Source organism: Mastigoproctus giganteus, chromosome 4, assembly GCF_048544385.1.
Source record: "Mastigoproctus giganteus isolate SK-2022 chromosome 4, ASM4854438v1, whole genome shotgun sequence".
NCBI classification, from domain to species: Eukaryota; Metazoa; Arthropoda; class Arachnida; order Uropygi; family Thelyphonidae; genus Mastigoproctus; species Mastigoproctus giganteus.
In genome coordinates, this window is record NC_143578.1 from 186,353,155 (window position 1) to 186,379,618 (window position 26,464).

At 38.4% G+C, this 26,464-nt stretch overlaps 1 protein-coding gene across 1 annotated transcript in view; it reads left to right on the plus strand.

Annotated features, from left to right (window-relative positions):
* Positions 1–26,464, plus strand: part of LOC150087255 (zinc finger SWIM domain-containing protein 5-like) — a 452,587-nt gene that overhangs the window by 397,909 nt on the left and 28,214 nt on the right. Inside the window, exons 13-14 of the mRNA XM_090372423.1 lie at positions 8,050–8,207; positions 15,147–15,319. Of these exons, the coding sequence (XP_090228549.1) occupies positions 8,050–8,207; positions 15,147–15,319 (331 nt within the window). The remainder of the gene's footprint in view (positions 1–8,049; positions 8,208–15,146; positions 15,320–26,464) is intronic.

A 26,464-nucleotide genomic window follows, 5' to 3' on the forward strand; every position in this document is an offset into this window, starting at 1 on the left:
TTGAAATGTGACGTATGTATTAGAAAGATCAAGTATGACCAGTATAAATTGGATGTCAGTGGAGACTTCAAAATGTTGCACTTCCATTGGTTTGTAAGATCCCCCTGCTTTCTCTGCTGTGCCTCTGGAACAGCAGAGCAAGTAGATTAGCACTACAAGAGAAGAAAATGGTTTTCCATAACTGTTTCTTGACTCCAAGAAACAAAATCTTGCTTCCATCATTCCGTATCAAGTTGGGATTGGTCAAAAAAAGTTGTTAATACACTGGATCCCCAAGGTAACATTTGTAATGTTTCAAAACTGCCTGACTGGTCTGATTCAAAAGTGAAAGGTAGGCAAATGTCTGGCAACCATTTCACCTTGTAGTGTCTGGCTTTTTGGTAACGTCAATCAAGTGCTATTACTTGCACTCTCACCTGGATTTTTTTTTTTTTTTTTTGGACCAAATCTGCACAATGTTAACAAAGAGTATTGGGAGAAATGCCATCAAGACATACAGTAAAATTGGCAAGAGGTACCAAAGAGAGTGGAATGAAGCAGTGATGAATGATTATATCAAGTGCTTGGTTTTGGGATGTACCAAGGACCACACTGATCACAAAAACATTCAAAATGTACATTTTTATGGATTTTTTTTTTTTTTTTTTTTTATTAACTTGGAAAGGATTTCTACTTTTTAATCTGTGATTATTTTTTTTTAGCTCGCTGTTTATTTTCAGAAAAGCTCTATTCTGTACAGAAATTAAATAAATCTGATATAATATTTTGTATATTTACTTTTCTCTCATTTCTGGATGAACCCATTGATGCTTTGCAAAACTTAAGGTCATATTTGGAATCAGCATACCTAAAATCATAAAGAAACATCAAGAAATACATATAAACAGAACCTTTTTGAAAATTTGTTATCTAGTGTTATCCTCCCCAAGTCACATATATTTAGACTAAATGCAATCTGATTAAATCAAAAACACTCAAGTGTTCAGCTTGGCCATGTTGAGGCTATTATTTTACATATATATATATATATGTTTTAAATTTTCTAAAATTTTCAATCTATGTTATGGTTTTCTAAAATTTTCAATCTATGGTTCTAATCTCTGCTATAATGTTTGCTGTATTATTTCTTTAATCCAACACAGTAATTATACAGCTTGGTTTATCATTGAATCAGAGTAATACTTCATATATTTTAAATAGAGCCATCTTATAGTGGTCGTTTTTAAATTAATTCCTGTTTGGTAAGTAATTCCTGTCTGTTATATAATTTTCTGAATTTTTTTCTCTACTGTTTACTTTGCTCTTCTGTTTTTTACATTATCTCCATTATTGCAGCATAGTGTCGTTAGAGTATTGTGGGTTTTTCCACTTCTCACCTGTTTGTTTGTTTCTTTCTTTGTTTGTTTGGGGAGATTTGATTTCAAGTCCCATCATCGATGGAAGAATGTCTAAAAGCTTTTTCAGTGAGTGCTCCTCGGGTGGAGGAGTGGGCTTTTCCCCACAAGTTATTTTGGGTTTTTCAGTCTGCACAACATGCAGATTAGATGATCTGTACACAATTGTGCAGATACAATACACAACAGCAAAATATGGTATAAGTCACTTATGTGTCTGAAACCTTACAATGACAACAATATTTAGCACTGGCATTAGTAGAGGCATATGATGCAAGAAAGCAAGCTTAGGCAGCATCAGCCAAAAAAAACACAAAACAACCCCTCCCATTTCACCCCTCCAGGCGCCTCGGTAGCCAGGTGGGCAGGAGCAGCAGTGCGTAGCATACGCTTCTTGATTAGACCGGGGGTTCGAGCCCATGCCCACCAAATACGGAGGATGCGGAAAGGTCAGGGAATGACCATCGCATATCCCTGGAGCAATATGGCCTTAGTTGCTAATGCTCCTAAAAAAAAACCAAATAACAATAACAATTCACCAATCCATTCGTTCCAAATGCCTGTCCAGCTCAGCCTTAAATTTATTTAGACTATCAACTTCCACAACAAAAGATGGAAGTCTGGTCCACCAATCAACCACTCGCTGGCTAAAGGCAAATTTCCGCACATCTATTCCACAACTGTCTTTCCTCAATTTGAATCTATGCCCCCTCACGTTCTTAATCTGAGCAATCTTAATAATCCCATCAACATTCAGCTTGCTCAACCCATTCAAGGCCTTATACCCCTCAATCAGATCACCTCACAGGTGCCTACTCTCCAGGTGCTGCAATTTTCAGAGCTTAAGTCTTCCTTGGTAAGAGCACCCATTTGTTCCTCTCACCAGTCTTGTTGCCCTTCTTTGTACTCGTTCTAGCAACTCTACGTCCTTCCTAAAATGAGGCCTCCAGACCTATACACAGTACTCTAGGTATGGCCTGACTATTGCCTTGTACAACAGAATAATCACCTCCCTGTCCCTTCTAGCAAAATTCCTATATATCATTGACAAGACTCCATGACGTGCCCTGGCAGCCCGTCTGCACTGCTCAGCGAACTTCATATTTGATTGCACAATTACTCCCAGGTCTTTTTCACTTTACACTTCCCTAAGTGTAGTACCACATAGTTGGTACGCTTCTCTTGGGTTATTGCTGCCCATATGCTGTACTTTGCATTTGTCAGTGTTAAACTTCAGTTACCACTTCTCAGCCCATTTGCCCAACTTGTCTAGATCCAGTTGGAGTAGCATACTGTCTTTACTGTCGTTAAAAACCCTGCCAACCTTTGTATCATCTGCAAACTTGGACATTAATCCTGATATACCTTTATCAATATCATTGATGAATAAACAAAACAACAATTGGCCCAGCACCGAACCCTGGGGAACTCCACTAATAACATTTGTCCATGAAGAGCAGTGTCCATTGGTTACCACTCTCTGTCGTCTTCCACTCAACCATCCCTTTATCCAGTGTAGCAACTTACCCTTAATGCCATACCTCTCCAATTTGTACAGCAGTTTTCCATGTGCAACAGTATCAAAATTACTTTTGACATTCAGTTCCTTTGTGACCACATCATAGTATCCAATCAAATTGGTCAGACAAGACCTCCCTTTAACAAACCCATGCTGTCTTAACTATTACTGCAGTCTTGTATAGATGATCCTGCAATGCTTCTTTAACCAGTGATTCCATTATTTTCCCCGGAACACAAGTTAAACTAACAGGTCTGTAGTTACTTGTGTCACATTTTGAATCCCCTTTGTGAATTGGTGATACATTTGCACACCTCCAGTCCATGGGGACCTCCCCTGAGTCCAAGAAAGCTCTCATAATTATGGCTAAGGGTTTGCTTACTTCCTTTGCTGCCTCCTTTAATATAACTGAATAGATCCCATCCACCCCAGGTGCCTTCCTTATGTTTAACTTCAACAATTTCTCCTCCACTTTGCTCTCAGTTATTACAAAATCACTTAGCTCCCTGTTAGAGTTTGATAAACTTCTGGCATTCCCCTCATTGAATAACTCCTCGTGTGTGAATGTAGATGCAAAATATTTATTCAGTTTATCAACTACCTGAGCATGATCATCAATAGCCAGCCCATCTATGTTAAGTGGTCCAATCTGATTTATTCCTTTTCTTCTAGAGGTTACATAAGTAAAGATCTCTTTGCTGTTTTTCTTTGCATCCTTTGCCAAAGATTTCTCGTAATCTGCCTGTGCTTGCCTAACCTCCTTTGTGACTTGATTACAGACAAGCTTATATCTGCCATAGGCTTCTGTGTCACCTGATAATTTATACGCATACCATACATTTTTCTTCCCTGCCATGAGCCTCATTAATTCATCTGACTTCCATTTAGGCCTGAACAGTGTTTTTTAGTTGGAATGAAAAGCCTGGTAGCCTCCAAGGTTAAGTCCCTGAAGGCTTCCCATTTAGAATTCAACTTGGTAACATCATCAGTTCATCCCACTGTACAGAATTTAAAAACCATCTGAGACCCCTGTAGTCACCTTACTAAAGCAATATATTTTAATGATATTTGTTTCTATTGCTTTGTGCGAGAGAATGTCTGCTAATCATTATGCTTTTTTAATACTATAGTTTTTCTTTTTTTTTTTTTAAATTTCTGCATTTTCTTATATTTTGCATGTATTTATATATAGTGATTAATAGTATGTAGCGTGTATGCACACATACACGCTACATACTATTAATCACTTGAAAATTTAAAAAATGGAGCAGCATCCATGCAAGAATTTTAACAGAAATGATCATGCTACGCACAGCTGTTTTCAGCATATACATGAGTAAACAATGACTATTCACTTCTAAAACTGCTGAAGTAAAACTCCATTTATACTGAAGATACTGCAAGTTTTGGCCATTAACTTTGAACCAACAATTAATTTGCAAGCAGTATTTTATAGTGGTACCTGTCAGGTCCCATGCAACCACTACCAAGTTAAACTGCGGTCTACAAAATTTAGTTTTAGAAAATAACATTGTAAATTTGCACATTGCTTAGAGTGGTGTCTTTGAAGTAGCTCCACTTTAACAGATATCCAGTGGTCATTACAGAATTCAGGTATACAGGAAACAAAAACTTTGCAAAACCATCAGTCATTTACAAGTGACATTTTGGGAAGACCTGGTATAAAAAGCATATGACAACTCTAGCAGTCAATAATCTAATAGGAGAAATGTATATCAACAGAGTAAATGAGTCTTCAGCACTGATGAAATGAAAGTACCATTAGAACAAAACTAAGCTGTTACTTCTAGGTGGAAAATCTGTTTAAAGGATTCCCAGTATTATTCTGTTCTTCAAAAACAAATGTTGATACATCTGTATAATAGATTATATAATATAAAAAACTGTAATATGATTTATGATATATATATATATTTTTTTTTTTTTTTGTCCTCGCCTTTTTCCCATTATTATATGAGATCAGCTGTTTTGGCATGAAATTTTTACGGCCGGATGCCCTTCCTGACACCAACCCTCACCCTTTATCCAGTCTGAGGATATGCAGTGGTCATTTCCTGACCTTCCGCATCTGTATTTGGTGGTCATGGGCTCGAACCCCAGTCTAATCAGGAAGCGTGTGCTACGCACTGCTGCTCCTGCCCACCTGGCTACGGAGGCACCATGATTTATGATATATATAATCTGTCATGATGTTTTTCAACAATTTTTCAGCAGCAGAACTCTTTTGCAAACTTAGTTTTTTCACAGAATCCCAATATATATTTAATAAAAATTACTTTTACAGAAATTAAATTTTAAAAAAGCCAATAACAAAACATTTGCAGAAACATTGAGATAACTTTGGATATACACAGGGTTCTGCAGAACACACTTTGAAAGCCACTGATCTATCATGCTCACACTCATACATACCAAGATGAGCCAAAACACAATGACCACCTACCTAATATGATGTTGGTCTTCCACATGCAGCCAAAACAGCTCGTACCCAGTGAAGCATGGATGCTACAAGATTTCTAAATGTGTCTTGTGGTACCAACACGTAATAAGCATATCCTTTAACTTCTGTAAGTTCCATGGTTGAGATGCCCCGGATCAGAGTTGCTGTTCCAACACAAACCACAGATGCTCAATGGAATTGATGTCTGGGGAATTTGGAGGCCAGGGCAATACCTGGAAGTCTTCCTCATGTTTCATGAACCAATCTCGAACAATCCGGGCGGGCGGTGTGGCATGGCGCATTATCCTGCTGAAAGACGGCACCGCCGGGGGAGAAGACCATTGCCATGAACAGGTGTACCTGGTCAGTAATGATGTTTGGGTAGGTGGTAAACATCAGAGTGCCCAACACATGGATGACTGGACCCAGGGTATCCCAGCATGACACTGCCACCACCGGCTTGTTTTCGTCCACGGTGCATCCAGGCACCATCACTTCCCCAGGTAAATGATGCACACGTACCCAGCCGTCCACATGGTGCAACAGGAAACACGATTCTTCGGACCAGCCGACCTTCTTCCAATCACTCAAGGTCCAGTTTCGATGCTTGCGTGCCCATTGTAGGCACTGTTGCCAGTGAACCATGATTAGCATGGGCACTTGGAGTGGCTTAGGGCTATGCAGCCCCATTTTCAGCAGGGTTCAATGTACTGTGTGTTGTGACACATTACTCCCGTCACCAGCATTCCAATACTGGTAAGTTGCACCACAGTCACCTTTCTGTTGCCACATACCACCCGGGAGAGCCTTCGCCCACCTCGAGCATTGATGAGCCATGGTCATCCAACACCTCACTGGTGGTTCGTGGGTTTTTACTCCTCGGACCACTTTCACTGGCTACTAACCACGGCTGACTGTGAGCATCCCACCAGCCATGCCATTTCGGATATGCTCTGACCCAATATGTCTGGCCATTACAATTTGGTCTTTGTCAAACTCGCTTAAGTCTGCTGCCTTTCCCATCTGAAGAACAAGAGTAACAGTGATTAGCGGAGCACAGCATCAGGTGTTTTTTTCTACCATGTCCCAACCTGCGCATGTGCCGCAGTTGCTTCGATTTGCATAACAACTCGCTGATCATAATGTTTTGGCTCATCAGTATATATATACAGACACATCATTTACTTATGTTAGTGACAATTTATTATCAAGCTGGGGATGAATGCCTTTCATGTCTAAATCGGTATCAGGACACAGTCTCTTCATTGCTAGTAGTTTTTACTTCACTTCTATTTATAATCAGCTTGTCTACCATGTTATTATTGAACCCATCCAGCTGTCACTTCTGCACTAACAAGTATTAACTAGTCCTGTAGCTTGAAGCATTTGTTGTGTCTCACTACAAACTCTGTTTGGTCCAGGTTGCTGTAGTATGGTGGCAGTCTTTCTGTTAAAGTTAAGCTAATGTCATAAGTTTGACTTTGATACTATCATCAAATGTAAATTTTTTTTCACATAACCAGTTAAAATTGATTTGTTTACACTGTGAATTGTCTGTGGTGTGATGCGTGGTCCATCATTACCACTCTACCTTGTTCCAGTATTGGCAAGATATTTTTCAAATCAGAAAGGAAATGGCTAGTTTTTGTATTAACTAGTCCTGTAGCTTGAAGCATTTGTTGTGTCTCACTACAAACTCTGTTTGGTCCAGGTTGCTGTAGTATGGTGGCAGTCTTTCTGTTAAAGTTAAGCTAATGTCATAAGTTTGACTTTGATACTATCATCAAATGTAAATTTTTTTTCACATAACCAGTTAAAATTGATTTGTTTACACTGTGAATTGTCTGTGGTGTGATGCGTGGTCCATCATTACCACTCTACCTTGTTCCAGTATTGGCAAGATATTTTTCAAATCAGAAAGGAAATGGCTAGTTTTTGTTGTTACTGTTGTATTTACCCAAGATTTAGAAGTAGGATGATCTTCATTAATCCATATTCGAACGAATGGAGGGGTGAAGTGGAAGTGTATTTTTTTTTTTTTTTTTTTTTTGGCTAATGCTGCATAAGCTTGCTTTCTTGCATCATATGCCTCTACTAATGCTAATATTTCATCTAAGTAATAGAACTTTTAAACTTCTCTCTTACATTTAGTTTGATTATTGTTCCCACCAATAATCACACTAAATCTGTTCCTCCTGAATGAAATCCTGTATTTTTTAAAAGTTTGTTTCGTTGAAGTCCTGATAATTGATGTTCTGATTTTGATCATTATTAGCTGCTGCTAACACTTAATTGCTGATGCCTCATTGTAAAAAAAAAAATATATATATATATAAAATTGTCACATTTTCCTGTTGCACTTCTTTTCATTCCTTACCAGGAGTTCTTAATATACCACTTTCTTATCTTTTTTTTTTATGTGCACTTAAAATGCCTGAAGCACTAATAGCTGTAAATTCTGGTACTAATTGCATTTGTTTTATTGGGAAAGAATGATATTTTTCTAAAAAAAAATTATCAAAAACATTTGATATGCTGTGCAGCTGTGATTTGAGATATTTTATTTTGGACTATAATAAGCATTTATTTATTATGCCCAGTCATCGATAGAAGGGCAGAAATTTTTCTGTTTTTAAGCACCGTCATTTTAATTTTGCTTTAATTTTTTTTTTAAGGTTGCCAATATTGGAAGATCAAGAAGAGATAGAGGAGACAAGTAACAATCCTGCTTTAAATCCTGTGGTTCTTAGTCGTTATCCACGATGGTTTACCCTTGGTCATATTGAAGTTCAGCAGTGTGTTCTTGCCTCCACTATGATGTCTGCTGCAAAAGGTACTTCTGTTGCTTCCTTCAGTTATTTTTACTTTGTAAGCAAGTAGTTAAGCTTGATGTGTATTTTACCTATTTTAGTGATTAAATATGAGGATTAATAAAATGAAAACAGTTATTTTCTCTAGCGTGTACTCAAGTCAGAATTTATTTTTCCAGTTATGTTGGAAGAGTTTACTTTCTGCAATGCATGTGTGAAAGACGGTCTGGTTGCGTACACAAACTCATTATATTATAGTGTCATAATAATGATACGTTTTGTATCATACAAGACTGAGTTACTAGATGTTGACTGATATTTGCAGCTGAAAATGACAAATCATTGAACTCTCATGGTTTTATGATGACACGGGCTTGTCTAAAAATAGGGTCTATAAATGGTTGCAGAAATTTAAAGAAATGATCTCTAGAATTTGAATAACCTCTAGTCAAACTGAACACACTGACCATGTTATCACTCTTAACACACTGAGAAGCAGAAAGCATGATTCAAGAAAATCAGTAGATAATTCAGGATGGTTCTGTTGTAGCACTGCACATTAATATTTGTTCAAATCCTGTGAACCATAACTTAGTTTATAAGAAAATGGGATTTTTGCAGAATGTGCACTTGTTGGATTCCATATCAGCTGACAGATGGGGTGAAGCAAATATATTCATTATTCTACCGTCCTGTTACGAAGCAGAAGTCTGCAACTTCACTTATTGCAGACATAAATGATGGGTCAGGAGTGTGCGGGTGACTATAAAATTCAGTGCTGTGTAAAGTGGCTCACTGAGTCCTCCTTGACAGTGTGATTGATTTGCCACTTGTCTGCCCATTTGGTGATGTTTCAGGTCAGAGCTGTAGTTAGCTGTTCTTAAATGGGAAGGAGGATGTAGGAAATAAGAATTTTCATCCCACACAATATAAAAATCAGCCCAGAAATCCACACTTGTATAGATGTAAAATATATGACACAAATCATATGGATTGGCATGCTGTGACTCAAGTAGTTGATGTGCTAAAAAAATCCCCAGAAAAACATCCAGTGTGGTTTAATGATCAAAAAAGTTTTCTTCGGTGGTATCTTGGCATTAATGATCATTGGAAAAAGTTTAAAATATGATTTAAAGAACATCACATAAGAAATTGTTAAATGTGAGAACAAAAGTTTTATTCTTTTCAGTTTCCAGAATTCCAGTTTTGTTCTTTTTGAAACATAATTGCAAATATTGGTAAGAAGTAATAACTGATACACAAACGAAGATGAATCCATAATATCTATGACAATACAAATTACTTATACATTTCATATACTGTATGGTATACTTCTTCTGTGAAAAAATTACTTAGAAAATAGCAAAACACTATTTACCTTATATTAAGTATTAAATGCCTGACTTGTCTTTCTATATGTTATTCTGTGAAACTTCAATTAATGGGACTGTGTAGTGAAGTAAAGGCAGCTTGCTAAATCTGACTGCCCATTAAACTTGAAAGAAATACATATAGTCACTGAAAAATGCTGTACTGTGAAATAAATAATACTAAATTTTGTAATACTGTATTTTACTGCAGTTATTAGTATTAGAAGTGAAAAATTATGTAAGAAAGCAAGGTTATACAGCATCAACAAAAAAAAAAAACACTCATTCATAACATGCACATCCCCTCCAACAGTTTCTCTAGTTTTTCTTTGAATTTATTAAAACCACTGACATTCACAACAACAGATGGAAGTTTGTTCTAACAATCAACTATATGTTTGTTATTTTGTTATTTTTGGTTTTTAGGAGCATTAGCAAATAAGGCCATATTGCTCTGGGAATATGTGGTGGTCATTCCCTGATCTTTCCGCATCCTCCATATTTGGTGGTGACGGGCTCGAACCCCAGTCTAATCAAGAAGCATGTGTTATGCACTGCTGCTCCTTCCCACCTGGCTACGGAGGCGCCTCAACTATATGCTGGCTGAAAGCAAACTTCCCGACGTCTATTCTGCAACTATCCCTTCTCAATTTTGAATGGATTGTAAAAGCTCAGTGCTGGTGAGATTCTTCCTCTTGCTCAAACTACGCACATGAGGGGGCATACGTTCAAATGGAAGGATGCAGAATAGATGTGCGGAAGTTTTCCTTTAGCCGGGGAGTGGTTGATTGCTGGAACAAACTTCCATCTGTTGTTGTGGAAGTTGATAGCTTAAGTAAATTCAAAGAACTAGGCAATTCCTTCAAGGGCATTTGCCCTACTCTTCAAGCTCGCACAAACACCCATCAGAACTATTCTAGGGAATTGAAATTCTGCCTGAGGCTTTAGTTCATCTATTACTCTGTGTATCCCCCAGGCTAGCAGTTTTACAACCCACCTATTGCTGCCTCAAAAGCATCAGCAAATATTCTTGCACACCTTCTATTTGAATGTATCCCATCACTGTAAAAGTCTCTCCTGTTAACAAGCACCGACCACGCTGAGAAAAATTCTACCCCGTGAGCCTTGCACATTCTCTCCAGGGCCAAATTGATTGACAAAGCTCTGTTAGGATTGACTTTGAAAGTGCAGACACTTTAAAATTCAATCCTAACTCACAACTTTTTCCCAGTATTGCCCAGTACTTGTTAAGTAAGTCCTCAAATTTCCTACTCTTAATATCATTAGGGCCAACATGTACAACATTACCTTTTTTGCCCTTAAAAGATGATATCTGCTCTTTAATGTCACCTATTTTTGCCCCTGGCATTCATACCCTGGTCCCTATTCCACTCATCCTTCATGCACAATATATTTCCCATTTCCCTGACAATAGAGTCACCGACAGTAACTACCTCCTTTGTGGCCTGCACATTCTGCCTTGGGGATTGCTGCTGTGTTGCCTGATGCACAAGTGTGAGCTCTGGCATCGCATTGGGCAGCTGAGAGCTTGATGGGCCTCCCATTTAATTCCTTCAAGGGCATTCACTCTACTCTTCAAACTCTCATAAACACCCATCAGAACGATTAGTTTCTGCCTAATTTCTTCATACTCTCTGCACCAAATACACACAGCAACATCCCTATTGGCTGTATCATATCTTGTTCCAAAAATATCTGCAAACATTGCACAAGTTACATGTTTCGTTAGACTGTGATTCATAGGAGAATTTCTCCTTTGGTTCTTCTCCCAAGCAACAGCACACCTGCTACCCTGTGCCTGTTGCTTTGCTGCTCTAGTCTAGAGCACGATTTCCATTTAAATACAACTGAATTGATTAATTGACAATACTACACTAATCTAATAGATTCCTAAATAGTGTTATGCCTTACACTATCAAGTTCAAGTTATGCGTTACACTATACCTTTACATTCACAGTTTTAAATTAGTTATATCCTTACTAAAAGTAAATTTATTAGCTAAATACAAAAAATAAATAAGAGTAGTAGTAGTGGCATGTGATGTAAGAAAGCAAGTGTATGAGCTTATGCAGCATCAGCCAAAAAAAAATCACACCATTCCCTCCAAATTCCTGTCCAGTCCCTCCTTAAATTTATTCAACCTATCAACTTCCACAACAACAGATGGAAGTTTGTTCCAGCAATTAACCACCCGCTGGCTAAAGGCAAATTTCTGCACATCTATTCTACATCTGTCCTTTCTTAATTTGAATTTAGCCCCCTTAGGTTCGTAATCTGAACAAGTGGAAAGATCCCATCAGAATTCAACGTGCTCAACCCTTTCAAGGCCTTATACACCTCAACCAGATCACCGCGCAGGTGCCTAGTCTCCAGCCACTGCAATTTGCAGAATTTTTAAGCCTCTCTTGGTAAGAGGATCCCTTCATTCCCCTGACCGATCTTGTTGCCCTTCTCTGTACATGCTCAAGTAAATCTACATCCTTCCTAAAATGAGGCCTCCAGACCTGTATGCAGTACTCAAGGTGTGGCCTGACATTGCCTTATACAGAGGGACAATCACCTCCTTTTCCCTGCTAGCAAAATTCCTATATATCATTGACAAAACCCCATGACCTGCCCTGGCAGCCTGTCTGCATTGCTCAGAAAACTTCATATCTGATTGCATAATTACTCCCAGGTCTCTTTCATTTTCTACCACCTTAAGTGTAGTACCACACAGTTGGTACGTTTCTCTGGGGTTACTTCTACCCATATGCAGTACTTTGCATTTGTCAAGGTTAAACTTCAGTTGCCACTTCTTAGCCCATCTGCCCAAATTATCTAGATCCTGTTGCAGTAGCACACTGCCATTACTGTCATTAACAACCCTGCCAACCTTTGTATCATCTGCAAACTTCAACATTAGGCCTGATATACATTCATCAATATCATTGATAAATATACAAAACAACAGTGGACCCAACACCGAACCTTGTGGGACTCTACTAATAACATTAGTCCATGAAGAGCAGCACCCATTGATTACCACCCTCTGTCTTCTCCCACTTAACCATCCTTTTATCCATTGTAGCAACTTACCCATTCTGCTCCAATTTGTACAATAGTCTTCCATGCACAACAGTGTCAAAAGCTTTCCTGAAATACAAATATATGATATCAAAATTATTTTTTGCATCCAGTTCCTTTGTAACCACATCATAATATCCTATCAAATTTGTCAGACAAGACTTTCCCTTAACAAACCCATGCTGTGTCTGAATTATTGCTGCAGTCTTGTCTAGATGATCCTGCAATGCATCTTTAACCAGCGGCTCCATTATTTTACCCGGAACAGAAGTTAAACTAACTGGTCTGTAATTACTCGTGTCACCCTTCGATCCCCCTTTGTGAATTGGGGATACATTTGCACATCTCCAGTCCGTGGGAACCTCCCCTGAGTCCAAGGATGCTCTCATAATTATGGCTAAGGTTTTGCTTAGTTGCTTTGCCGCCTCCTTTAATATAACTGGATAGATCCTATCCACCCCAGGTACTTTTCTTATGTTTAACTTCAACAATTTCTCCTCCACTTTGCTCTCAGTTATTACAAAATCATTAAGTATCCTGCTACAATTTGATAACCTTCTGCCATTTTCAAACTTTAATAATTCCTCATGTGTGAATGTAGATGCAAAATGCTCATTCAGTTTGTTTGCTATCTGAGCAGGATCATCAACAGTCGAACCATCAATGTCAAGTGGACCAATCAGATTCATCCCCTTCCTTTTACAGTTTATATAAGTAAAGAAATCCTTGCTGTTTTTCTTAGCATCTTTTGCCAAGGATTTCTCGTAATCTGCCTTCGCCTGCCTAACCTCCTTTGTGACCTGATTACAGACTAGCTTATATCTGCCATAGGCTTCTGAGTCGCTTGATAATTTATATGCATCCCATGCATTTTTCTTCTCTGTTACGAGTCTCATTAGTTCATTAGATAACCATTTAGGTCTAAACCTTGAATGTGCTATTCTACATGATTAGAGCCTTCAAGCTACTTATTTTCACAATTAAACTCTACAATTCCACTGCATACTAGTTGCATGCTACAATATTTGTGCCAAATCACCAATACAAAAGCTCTACAAATAATAAGTTGTATAGGTTTTGTATTGTCGATTTGGCAAGATCTCTAGCTAAATTTAAAAATAAACTACTGAATGTGACTAAGGATATTAAACTATTTGTTAAACAAAATTTAATATGTTAATTAATCAAAAAGGTGGTAAAAATTTCCAAAAAAAATTATCTATTCCTAGGAGCTCAAAATTCTTCATCTGCACATTCCCATGCTGAGAAAATTCTACCCTGGGGGCTTTTCACAATCTCTCCACTGCCCAATTGATTGAAAATAATCTTATCATAACCTCCCTCCTATCATGTCTTGGAAAAATTCCAGTTACTCTCAAATTCTACTCTAACTTATTACGTTTTCTCATTGCTTTGTACCTGTTGTGTGAAGTCTGAGGTCACCTATACTTATCGTCAGTAGTACCATGTAAACAGTATCACCAACTTTTGCCCCTGTCAGTCATAGCTTGGTCCCATTCCACCTATCCTTGCTACATAAATTATTTCCTATTTCTCTCACAAGTCTCCAAGATAATACCTACTGTAGGACCAGCACATCCTGCTTGTAGAAATTCCACCAAACAGCCAGATGCATGAGAGTAAACTCTGATTAAGGTGGGAAACTGAGTATTTGATGCATTTCCTGATTTAATTCCTCCAGTTTAAGTATTCTGGATTTAATTTCTCTTTTAACTATATTTTATAGGCTGTTTCACTTGTTTTAAGTGAAATAAATTGTTGGGTATTATTTCTTTATGTAATAGATTTCGAAAATGAATTAATATTCTGATGATTAATTAATACATTGGCATTTAACTTATAAGGTAAAAAATTACAAAATATCTTGCAAAGTTTCCTCCTAATGTCTTAGTCACATCTTCATTCCTATTAGCTGGCCATCTTATTGTGATGTTGATGCCATAAGTTCGCTTTAATGGAAAGCCCCCTCAATACTCTGAAAACATTTTACACAGAACAATCTGTTTCCCTTTTGAAAAAATAGGGAAACGTGAGAGAATAAAAAGCACATCAATGAAAAGTCCACCAATCTTTGTATGTTATCTAAACCAATACACTTTCCTCCTCCATTTTAAAATTAACTCCCAAATTGCTCATGCAGTGGTGAAAATTCAGAAGGAATGTCTCATTAAAGCTGTAATTTCCAACTAATAGTACAGTCGACAACATAGCATCAGCCAAATGTTTGCACAATATGCAGTTTGTGTTTATTTCTAATAGCCCTTTATTCCAAAAATTGTATTATAAATAGTCCACAGCATTTCAAACTGTTATAAATAAATAGATGTGTTGATTTGGTCATCTGATCAGAATACTGCATTAAATGATTCATTTGGATATTAGATAACTAAACAGTGATCTTACTGATTGAAGCAATACAATAAACTTGAAAAATTTTAATTTCACTTAACACTATGTTTTATCTTTCCAATTCCTTTCCATAGGGGATGTGGCAAGGTTACAGACAGTACTCAAATCAGCCCAACGCAACATACACAGTTCCTCCCAATTATTTAAACTAGCTCAGGATGCATTCCGTATTGCTGTACCTGCTGAAGGAACAGGAGCTGCTCGTCATCATACTCTTTTAGATGTCTCCTTTCAGTTGGGCCTTCAGGTAAAGATGCTTTTGCAGGTTTTTCATTTTTTGCACATACAAGTGTTGTTAATTGAAAATAGTTGGACTAGAACTTTTGGGGGGGAAATAATCATTTCTCCTGATGTATTTCTATCAGTTTTTTTAGAAAATATATAAAAATTGTTTTATTTATTTATTTTTGGAATATATTATTGTGTGTATGGAAAAATCACTTCTGATTTTTGAACTACTCAGAAATGCACAGCTTTCAGCTCTCCAGGTTTACAACAGAGGTGCCTATTGTCCAGTTCTGATTATCATCTTAAAATATTTTTTCTCTTTTTCATAAAAAAAAGCCCCAGTAAAACTAGGCTTTGATATTAAATTCAAATTTTTAAAACAGTTCTGTGAATTTGTGCTTAATTTAGTTGGGTTTTTTTTTTTTTTTTCCCTAGTTAATGATTTGCTCATTAGGCACCACGCCTATCACCACGATAGTCTATACGGCAAATAAGTTAAAAAAAAAAAAAAAAGTTTCCTCTACCCTTCCCACTGAATGTGTGGTACAAAACTAAATTTGATTTAATGATGCCCTTCAGTAAGATACAAAAGAAATGTGATGCTGTGTTTAAGAAGACATATATGCAAAATATTTCCATCTATTATAATATCTAGAAAAGGTAACAAGTTTGCTTTGTGTACTTATATAGATATGATTTTAATCAGAAATTTGCAAATAACTACACACAAGAACAACATTCAAAGTCAAAAATAGATTGTGGTATTTCACAGTGAAAATGCAAGTATCCATTGCTGTATTTTGTAATTGCTTTTCCCAGTTGCTCTCCATGTATCTTCTGATTTGAACTGGCTTCCTTCATATGTCCAGTGTGACATATGAAGAGATATGGGATTCCAATGAAAATAAAAAAATTTCAATTTTTATTTTTCTTTGCTAAAAGTTAAAGAAGGTAATCAAACCTCTCATCATTATAGTAATTATAATAAAATTTAAATAAAATAGTTTATAATTTGAATGTTAAATCTTGTCGCTATGTAAAATATATTTGATTATAATGGCATTCTTGTCTTTGCCATACATATATGTGTAGAGTGAGTTTTTCTTGAAATTTTTTAAAAGTTAAAGCATTTTTACATAAATACTCCGAAAATTAATATATTCTTTTTTTTTTTACTTTTTTGCCCAACCCTAGAGAAATTATTGTCAACAATCAATTTGGATTTCAAAAAATTGTAAATAAAACCTATTATTACTTTTTTGATATAAAAATATCCTCTGTATCTATTTGTTTGTTATTTGATTTTGTTTTATCAAATTCTGGATTTGAATTCCACAGCTCTTCAGTCTTATTAGCATTAGCATTAGCATTAGTAGAGGCATTTGATGCAAGAAAGCAAGCTTATGCAGCATCAGCCAAAAAAAAAAAAAAAAAAAAAAAAAAAAAAAGTAACATAAATAAATAAAAATAACCACTTCCACTTCACCCCTCTGTTCGTTCGAAATACCTGTCCAGCTGAGCCTTAAACTTATTTAGGCTATCAACTTCCACGACAAGGGATGGAAGTCTGTTCCACCCACCAACCACCCGCTGGCTAAAGGCAAATTTCCGCACATCTATCCTACATCTGTCTTTCCTCAATTTGAATTTATGCCCTCTCAGGTGATTTTTCTGAGCTAGAGGAAGAATCCCATCAGCATTGAGCATGCTCAAACCATTCAAGGCTTTGTACACCTCTATCAGATCACCCCGCTGGTACCTAGTTTCCAGACACTGTAATTTGCAAAACTTAAGCCTTTCTTCGTAAGAGAACCCCTTTGTCCCATTCACCAATCTAGTTGCCCTTCTCTGTACTCGTTCCAGCAGCTCTACATCCTTCCTGAAATGAGGCCTCCAGGCCTGTATACAGTACTCTAGGTGTGGCCTGACCATTGCCTTATACAAGGGAATAATCACCTCCTTATCCCTGCTAGAAAAATTCCTATATATCATTGACAATACACCATGAGCTACTCTTGCAGCTCGTCTGCACTGCTCAGAGAACTTCATATCTGCCTGCACCACCACCCCCAGGTCCCTTTCATTCTCTACCACTGTCAGTGTAGTACCACAGAGTTGATACGTTGCTCTGGGGTTGCTGTTTCCCATATGTAGTACTTTACATTTGTCAATGTTAAACTTCATTTGCCACCTCGAAGCCCATCTGCTCAACCTTTCCAAATCCTGTTGCAGCAGCATAGTGTCAGTAGTGTCCTTGACAACCCTGCCAACCTTCGTATCGTCTGCAAACTTGGACATTAAGCCTGATATACCATCATCAATATCATTTATAAATACAGAAAACAATAAAGGCCCCAATACTGAACCCTGAGGGACTCCACTAATAACATTAGTCCACGATGAGCAGTGTCCATTGATTACCACTCTCTGTCTTCTCCCCCTCAACCACCCCTTTATCCATAGCAGCAACTTGCCTCCAATGCCACACTGCTCCAATTTGTGCAGCAGTCTTCCATGTGCAACAGTATCAAAAGCCTTTCTAAGATCCAAGTATATAATATCAAAGTTATTCCCTGCATCCAGTTCTTTTGTGACTGCATCATAGTATCCAATCAAATTGGTCAGGCAAGACTTCCCCTTAACAAAACCATGCTGTGTCCTAGCTATAACTGAAGTCTTGTCTAGATGATCCTGCAGTGCTTCTTTCACCAGTGCCTCCATTAATTTTCCGGGAACAGAAGTTAAACTCACAGGTCTATAATTACTTGTGTCAGCCTTTGATCCCCCTTTGTGAATTGGGGTCACATTTGCACATCTCCAGTCAATGGGTACCTCCCCTGAGTCCAAGGAAGCTCTCATAATTATGGCTAAGGGTTTGCTTACCTCCTTTGCTGCCTCCTTTAATATAACTGGATAGATCCCATCCACCCCAGGTGCCTTTCTTGTGTTTATCTTCAACAATTTCTCCTCCACTTTGCTCTCAGTTATTACAAGATTCTCTAGCTTACTGCTAGAGTTGAATACACCTCTGGCATTCCCCTCGCTGAATAACTCCTCATGTGTGAATGTCGATGCAAAATATTCATTTAGTTTGTTAGCTACCCGAGCAGGGTCATCAACAGTTGACCCATCGATCTCAAGTGGACCAATCTGATTCATCCCCTTCCTTCTAGAGTTTACATAAGTAAAGAACTCTTTGCTGTTTTTCTTCGCATCCCTTGCCAAGGATCTCTCGTAATCTGCCTTCGCCTGCCTAACCTCCTTTGTAACTTGGTTACAGATCAACTTGTATCTATCATAGGCTTCCATGTCACCCATTAATTTATATGTATCCCATGCATTTTTCTTCTCTGCCACATGTCTCATTAGTTCATCTGACAACCATTTAGGCCTAAACCTTGAACAATATTTCTTAGTTGGTATGTAAAGCCTAGTAGCTTCCACAATAAGTTCTTTGAATGCTTCCCATTTTGAATTTGCTGTTGGCAATATCATCAGTTGATCCCACTGTATAGAATTTAAATACTGTCTCAGTCCATTGTAGTCGCCTTTACGAAAGCAATACCCCTTCCCTTTACCCCTAATGGTAGTTACCTCTTTGAGTAACTCCCACTTCAGCACACTGTGATCACTGCCACCAAGTGGTTCATTTATCTGCAGATTCTTAATGCATGAAGAATCACTACTGATAATCAAATCAAGAGTATTACTCCCTCTAGTTGCCTCCCGAACATGCTGATGTAGAAAACAATCATCCAATAAATCCACAAAAGCCTTGCTACTGTGTGAGTGACCAGCCCCCAAATTCCAGTCAATATCTGGGAAATTAAAATCCCCCATTATAAGACTCTCTGATTTACTGGCCCACTCTATTTCTCCGAACAGTTTCTTATTATACTCATCAGAGTCATTAGGCCTATAGCACACTCCTACTCTCAATTTTGATCTCCCAATGCTTATGTCACACCAAACTGACTCGACACTGCACTGTCCAGCGATGTCGACTGGCTTCACTTCCTTGGATTTTATGTGTTTTTTAACTAATAGCATAACCCCTCCTCCCTTCCTATCCTGTCTATCCTTTCTGTAGACATTGTACTCCCCAAATTCCAGTTCTGCATTTCTTATATCTGTGTGACACCACGTCTCTGAAATCCCCACAATATCTGCCTTTGATGTTTTGAGCAATACCTCAAATTCATCAAATTTATTTACTAAACTCCTAGCATTGGTGTACACACAAGTATACATGCACCTGTTCTTTTTCTTAGCTACCCTAACACAACCCATGTGTTTACTTGTACCCCAATGATTCCCAGCAGTCTCTGAAATATCCTGCATCTTATTTTCCAGGCTGCGGCTCATTCCAATAGAAGCAGTGCAAGAATCACTTTCACCTCTGCCAGTGGCTACTGTTAATCTATTAGTCCATGTATCCCCCCAATCTAGCAGTTTTCCGACCCACCTAACATTGCCTCGATAGCATCAGCAAACATTCTTGCACCCTTTCTATTTAAGTGTATCCCATCCCTGTAGAAGCAGTCTCTCCTGTTAACAAGTACAGACCAGGCTGAAAAAAATTCTACCCCTTGAGCCCTGCACAATCTTTCCAGGGCCGAATTGATTGACAGGGCTCTCATCATATACTCCCTCCTATCGTGTCTGGGCAGAATTGCAGACACTTTCAATTTCAACCCTAATTCACGGCTTTTATAAAGTAGTAATATAAAAATATCACAGAGTCCTTCAGTTTTGTCTAATGTGGATCCAAATCAAGTAACCAGGGTACAGGTGCAATCTTCTCCTTTGATTTTCAAAACTATTTGCACAATGGCAGCATGCACAAAAAAAATTAAGGCAATTCAAAGGAACATATTGTTTGAAGTGGCCTTCAAAATGTAGATCTACACTCAGTGATCACTGAATTATGACCACCCTATCTGTAATGGACTATGCAGCATAGCTCACAATATAAAAAACCAAACAGCTTTCTACACTAGCACAGTGGTAATTTGCATCTGATCATGCAAGTTAAAATGATAAAGTAGCAGTTATAGGACATAGTAAAGATATCACCAAGTTTCAAAAGAGCATGTTGGGAGCTCGTGCATCAGATGCTTCCATATCAGAAATGTCATGTCTTGTCAGTTACTCAAAGCCCATCGTGGTTAATATGTACAAAGAATGGTCTCAAATGGTTCAAACCTCCTCCTATCGACAGAATTAAAAAGGATTATGCAAAGTGGATGTTCATGGTAAGCGAATGGTGCAGCATGTTGTACAAGCTCAATGGCAGGTCACTGTGCAACAGTTACATCGCGATACATTATGGGGAATGCAAGAATAATATCCCAGATGATGATACACTGCACACTCAGAGGTATGGAGTTCCACAGCAGACGACCCTCTCCTCACTGATGATCATCATCAAGTGAATGCTGTGGTGTTAACAACATAATGGTTGAACACTGGAGGACTGGAAATGAGTGTGCTGGTTGGATGAGTCCAAATACCTGGTGCATCATGCCAACGGACATCATGTGTGACGTGAGCAACACAAGTCCATGGACCCATTGGAGCCCACTATCCAAGCAGGTAGCAGTGGTTCTTTAATATGGGGCACGGTTAACAAGAACTAGGACTCCTGGTGCGTACGGGCCAATGTTTCACTGGTGAGTTGTACCAGCAGTCCTTAGGACACATTGTGCATCCTGCCACGTTGCATTTTTTTCTTGGACAGAAAGGGGATCTTCCAAGATGATATACACCACGTAATTGGGCCCACACTGTGCACAAGTGGTTCAAGGAACACAATGAAGATTTCATTCATCTTGATTGGGCTCCAGTTTGCCTGACCTCAATCCAGTTGAACACCTGTGAGATATTTTGGAATGGGAAGTGAGGCATATGGACACACTCGTTATCTGTGACCATGCTGCCTACAAGGCAGCATGGCTACAGATCCCTATGGATGTCTTCAGACATTTAATGCAGTCAATGGCTAGGCAAATAGCGGCTGTTATCCATGCAAACAGTGGCCCAACACAGTATTAAGTAGATGGTCATAATTCAGTGAACACTCAGTGTACGTGCTACTGAAAAGTTTCACAAGTTTATGGAATGCTGTCCAACATAATCCTCTATAAATATTGCCATGTTAGGGTCTTATTTTCCAAATGCATATTTGCATTGTATCATATAACGTAACCTTCCTCTAAACTCTGCTAATTGTACAGGAGTATTGTCCAAAAATATTTTTCTCAATAATAAAATAGCAAAAAATATGGATGTAGAAGAACAAAACAACAGCCATTGTGAGTGAAATTAGAGAGAGGGGGAGGGAGAAAGAAAAAACGTTCGTGGCTTTTAAAAATATGCCATTTTCAACTGCTACAGATGGCAGTAATCAAAGTGATTCCAAGCTATATATCAATGTGCAGATTTTGCCTAATTAAAAAAAAAATCATCGAATTGAAAACAGCTTGCTCTCAGTGCAGTGTTATAAGGTGATGTGCTATGAGGTACAGTATTGTGCGTTTGTCCTTGAGGTCCTTGATCCTTAAGGCTGTCGCAGACATTCTCTCAGATATGCCAGACAAGCTGTGCTTGCTACCGGGGAGTCTAAAATGCTGATGGAACTGATATTCAGGTGACTCGAGAGTCACCTGAATATCAGTTCCAATGACCCAATTTCAGCGAAGTCCAGACGGTCTGTGACAGCCAAATCCTCTGCTTGCACCTTCACGAGGGTGGGATTGTTAGTAATCCCGGGTATAATCCCCATGTGCAAGCACACTGTGGGTGATCAAACAGGTATGAATCAACATAAGCAGGGGTCAAGGTGTGGCGCCCACACCGTACGGAGGAATGCCACCCCTCTGTGTTACCAGGCAATGCTAGGTGGTAGATGACCCTCATCAACCAGTAAAATGCCACCACTTTGTTTATTGGAGGCTTGAAGTGGTGGAATCCATGTTTAGTCTCCAGAGATAAGTTCCAGTCAACCCCCCCCCCCCATCTCTTCCATAATGCAGTATGACTGATGTCTTTTGAAGTTATAATGAACACCAATGCGAGATCCAAACTTCCTTACATTTTGAGAGTACAGCTCTAAAACGGTGTTTGCAGGCTGGTCGCTAGTTAGTACACCAGACCGAACCTATTGGTAACTCTCTAGGAGGCTTCCGGATCAGCTAGTGTATAATCTTGCTAACTCTACTCTGTCAGATAGTGACAGGAGGGAGTCCGAGTAGTGTGTATATGGGGAGCATTGTCGAGGCCACGTTATGTCAAGGATCTCGGTATATTCTTACCATGTGTATGCCATATTCAAAAATTTCATTACGTCATACAACATATCTCCCCCACACACTTTTTCTTACTATTGAATACACCATGAATTGTCAAATTAATAGAGCAAACTTATCTGCAAAAAGATCTAAATCTCCCAACACTTCCTAGTTCATTTCACAAATATACGTGGTCTCAGTTCTAATGTCAATTATGTCCATTTCCACTTACAGTCTGCCAAACCTCGTGTACCTTTTCTGATAGAATCTCAGTTATTGAATCACATTTCAGTTGCCCAAATTATTCGCTGTATGATTCTTTTCGCCTCAAAGGTGGTACTTGTGCATACGTCCATTCCTATATTCCCTGTCAGAGACTTGGTAATTTGGAATCTCCTCTTTTCGATCTTCTCTGGCTTAAAATCTCTCTACCTCACTGTGCAATTTCATCTGTTGTCTCTACTGTTCTCCCAACTACACTAATCACTTGGTGCTCTTTGACTTCCTCTCTTTGAAACTTGACTTTCTCCAGTCCAACTTTCCTAACAGTGAAGTAGTTTTCCTCAGTGATTTTAATGTTCACAACTCCAGCTGGCTTCCATTTTCTAGTCACACAGACCCAGCTGGTCGAGATGTTGAGGCTTTTGCAATTACTAATGACCTCGCACAGATTGTTCATTTGCCTACAAGAATCCCGGACAATCCTAACCATACAGCCAACATGCTTGATCTTTTTCTCACAAATAACCCTTCTAACCACACGCGGTCGAAGTGAGTGGTCTTTTAGGAACCTCAGATTACAACTTGGTGATAGTCTTTTCTCCAATGGAGCCTTTATCTCATGGCTATTCCCAACCTCATGTTGTTTGGCATTACAAGAATGCAAAATGGGATGATCTTCAAGATTTCTTTTCCTTGGTTGGATTACTCTTTCAGACTTCTGATGTCAACAGTTGCTCAGATCATGTGTGAAATTATTCTTGTAGGAATGGAATCCTTTATCATCCTTTATCTAAACCTTGGTTTTCCAGAAAATGTGCTAAGGCTGAACAACATTGCATATCGTAATTGGCTTGTTTCCAATTCTTCAGTTTCATTTTCTGACTGCACCAAAGCTCACAACATTTGTAAAGCATTTATTAATCAGTCCAAACTAGATTTTGAATGGGCTAAGAGTAGAAAACTTGCTTCTTACCCTAATGGTAGCCGAACATCCTGGTCTCTTGCCAAAGCTATGGCCGCAATTTTGCCCATCTCTGCTCCCAGCTCTCAAAACCAGATGGTTCTATTCTCACTTCAGCCAAGGATAAAGCTGACCTGCAGCATCCCATTTTCTTCCAACTCATGTATTAATGATTTAATGATCTTAGTAAAACACCTCCCACTATTCCCAACCCGCTCTATTCAATGCCTCCTGTGGTCTTCCATCAAAAGGATGTTGACGAACCTTGATGCTAAGAAAGTTCCAGGTCCTGATGGTATTTCTCCACTTGTTCTCAAAACCTGTGCTCCTGAACTTTGCTACTCCTGTTCTTTGATGCCTTTTTTTTTCACTTTCTTATTCCAAAGGTGTTTTTTCCTTCTGCTTGGAAATTTGTACATATCCAGCCAGTTCCTAAAAAGGGTGACAAATCACTCCGATCCAATTATTGTCCCATTGCAATTACTTTTACTCTTTCTAAAGTAATGGAGATATCAATTAACCACCAACTCTTAAGCTACCTAGAAACTTTCCGTCTGATCAGCCATCGCCAGTATGGATTCCGTCAGTGTTGATCCACTGGTGATATTCTGGCTTATGTTACCCATTTATGGACAAATTCAATGGAAAAGTTTGGTGAAACACAAGCAATTGCTCTTGACATCTCAAAGGCTTTCGATCATGTTTGGCATAAAGGTCTTCTAAACAAGCTTCCATCTTATGGTTTGCCAACTGTTTTTTTGTAATTGGTTATCCAGTTTTCTCTCTGATCGCTCACTGAGGGTGATGGTAGATGTCTGTCTTCTAACTTCTCCACTAATGCCAGTGTCCCCAAGACTCAGTTCTTTTCCCCACTCTTTTCCTCTTGTAGATTAATGACCTTCTTCCATTGACCGCAAATCCTATCCATAGTTTTGCTGATGATAGTACATTGCATTCCAATTTGAGAAACCTTTCCCTGCTCAATCAGCTTCAACTTCTCGATTATCCGCCACCAATTCTTTAAATGCTGATCTCCAGGTAATTCTCCAGTGGGGCAAAGACAACTTAGTTGATTTCAATCCTTCTAAAACTCAGTCTTGTCTTATATCTTGCAAAAAGGATTCTTCTGCTCCTATGCTTATCTTTGGTGACACTCTGATTTCTAGTCAAGATGATATATCTCTTTTGGGGATTATCCTAACTTCTAATCTCTCTCTCTTGGCACAAGCACATTACAAATATTGCTTCCTCTGCATCTAAAAAAACTTGTTTTCCCTTTCGCTCTCGGCATTACTTTTCTTCCAAACAGCTGTTCACTCTATACAAATCGCAAGTCCTCCTACCATGGAATATGGTTTCCACATCTGGGGTGGTGCTCCCAAAACCTTTCTCAGGCTTCTAGATTCCATTCAGAAGAGGGCAATTAGGTTAATTAATGACTCATCTCTAACAGAGTCTCTCCACTCTCTGTCTCATAGACGTACTGTTTCTGCTGCATGCTTTTTCTACAGATACTCCCATGGGCATTGTTCTTCTGAATTGGCTTCTATAATTCTTACTCTCGCTTTCAAAACAGTCCGAATACATGCCGCCACCAGCCAATATCCATTTACTGTCCATCTTTAAACTCACAGAACCAACTTTTCATCTTCCTCGTTTATTCATTCGACTGCCATTTTCTGGAACAACCTTCCTTCATACATATTTCCTGAAAATTACAGTCTACAGAAGTTCAAGTCTAATATCAACAAATCGTCTTCTCAACCTCCAACCCCATGCACGGTACTACTATTAGTTCTAATACCTTTCATGTTTGGGGTTTTCATTAAAAATAAATAAAAAATTCTTCTTCTAACCAACCTGAAAACTAAGATTCCTTTAAAAAACTACCTGTCACTTATTTTGATGATACCCTTGTTAGTAGGCCTAACAACTAAAATAACAAGATTAAAAGATCAGATTGAGCACTTGATAGTAACAGTATACAGGCTGTTTAAAACATGACAGTAAATATTTTCACGTCAAAAATAACATTTAAAAATAAGCAAAATATTCTCAGAAAACGTGAGTCTGCAAAATCAGCCATTGCTGAAATAAGCAGTGTTTTTGGTAAACACTGGTTATGCAGAAGTGTTTACTTTGTTTGCACATTTAATTTTTTGAAGAGCTTGAAAAAGTGCACAAATGTGTGGTTCTCGGTTTAAATGGATAGTTTCAAACAAAACACTGAGAACACGTACACATGAAAGGCAAACATGCAGGAGTAATGTACCCAATACTGTAGTACACATATCATGTGGCATTGCGACCTCCTCCTCCTGTTTAGTGAAGGAACTAGTAGTAAATGATCTGTTGCCAGCACTTCACATTCACTGCAGATCAAGTTCCTTTGAGGTTGTTTTCTGTTGTGACAGTTATTGTGATTCATGTTTCACATGATGTTAACACCAATGCAGAGTATGTGGACCTGTATTTCACATATGGTAAGTCTAATGGCAATGCATTTGAGGCCACACATTTGTACTCTGGGACTTTTTCCAATTGAAGACACCTGGACAGCTACACTTTTACTAGGCTCCATCAACATCTTAGAGACATAGACGATTTTCATTCTACAGGAGTGAGGGGAAGCCGAGGTCAGTTAGTACTCAGAAACTGCAGGAAAGAGTGTTGCAGAGAGTACAACAAAATC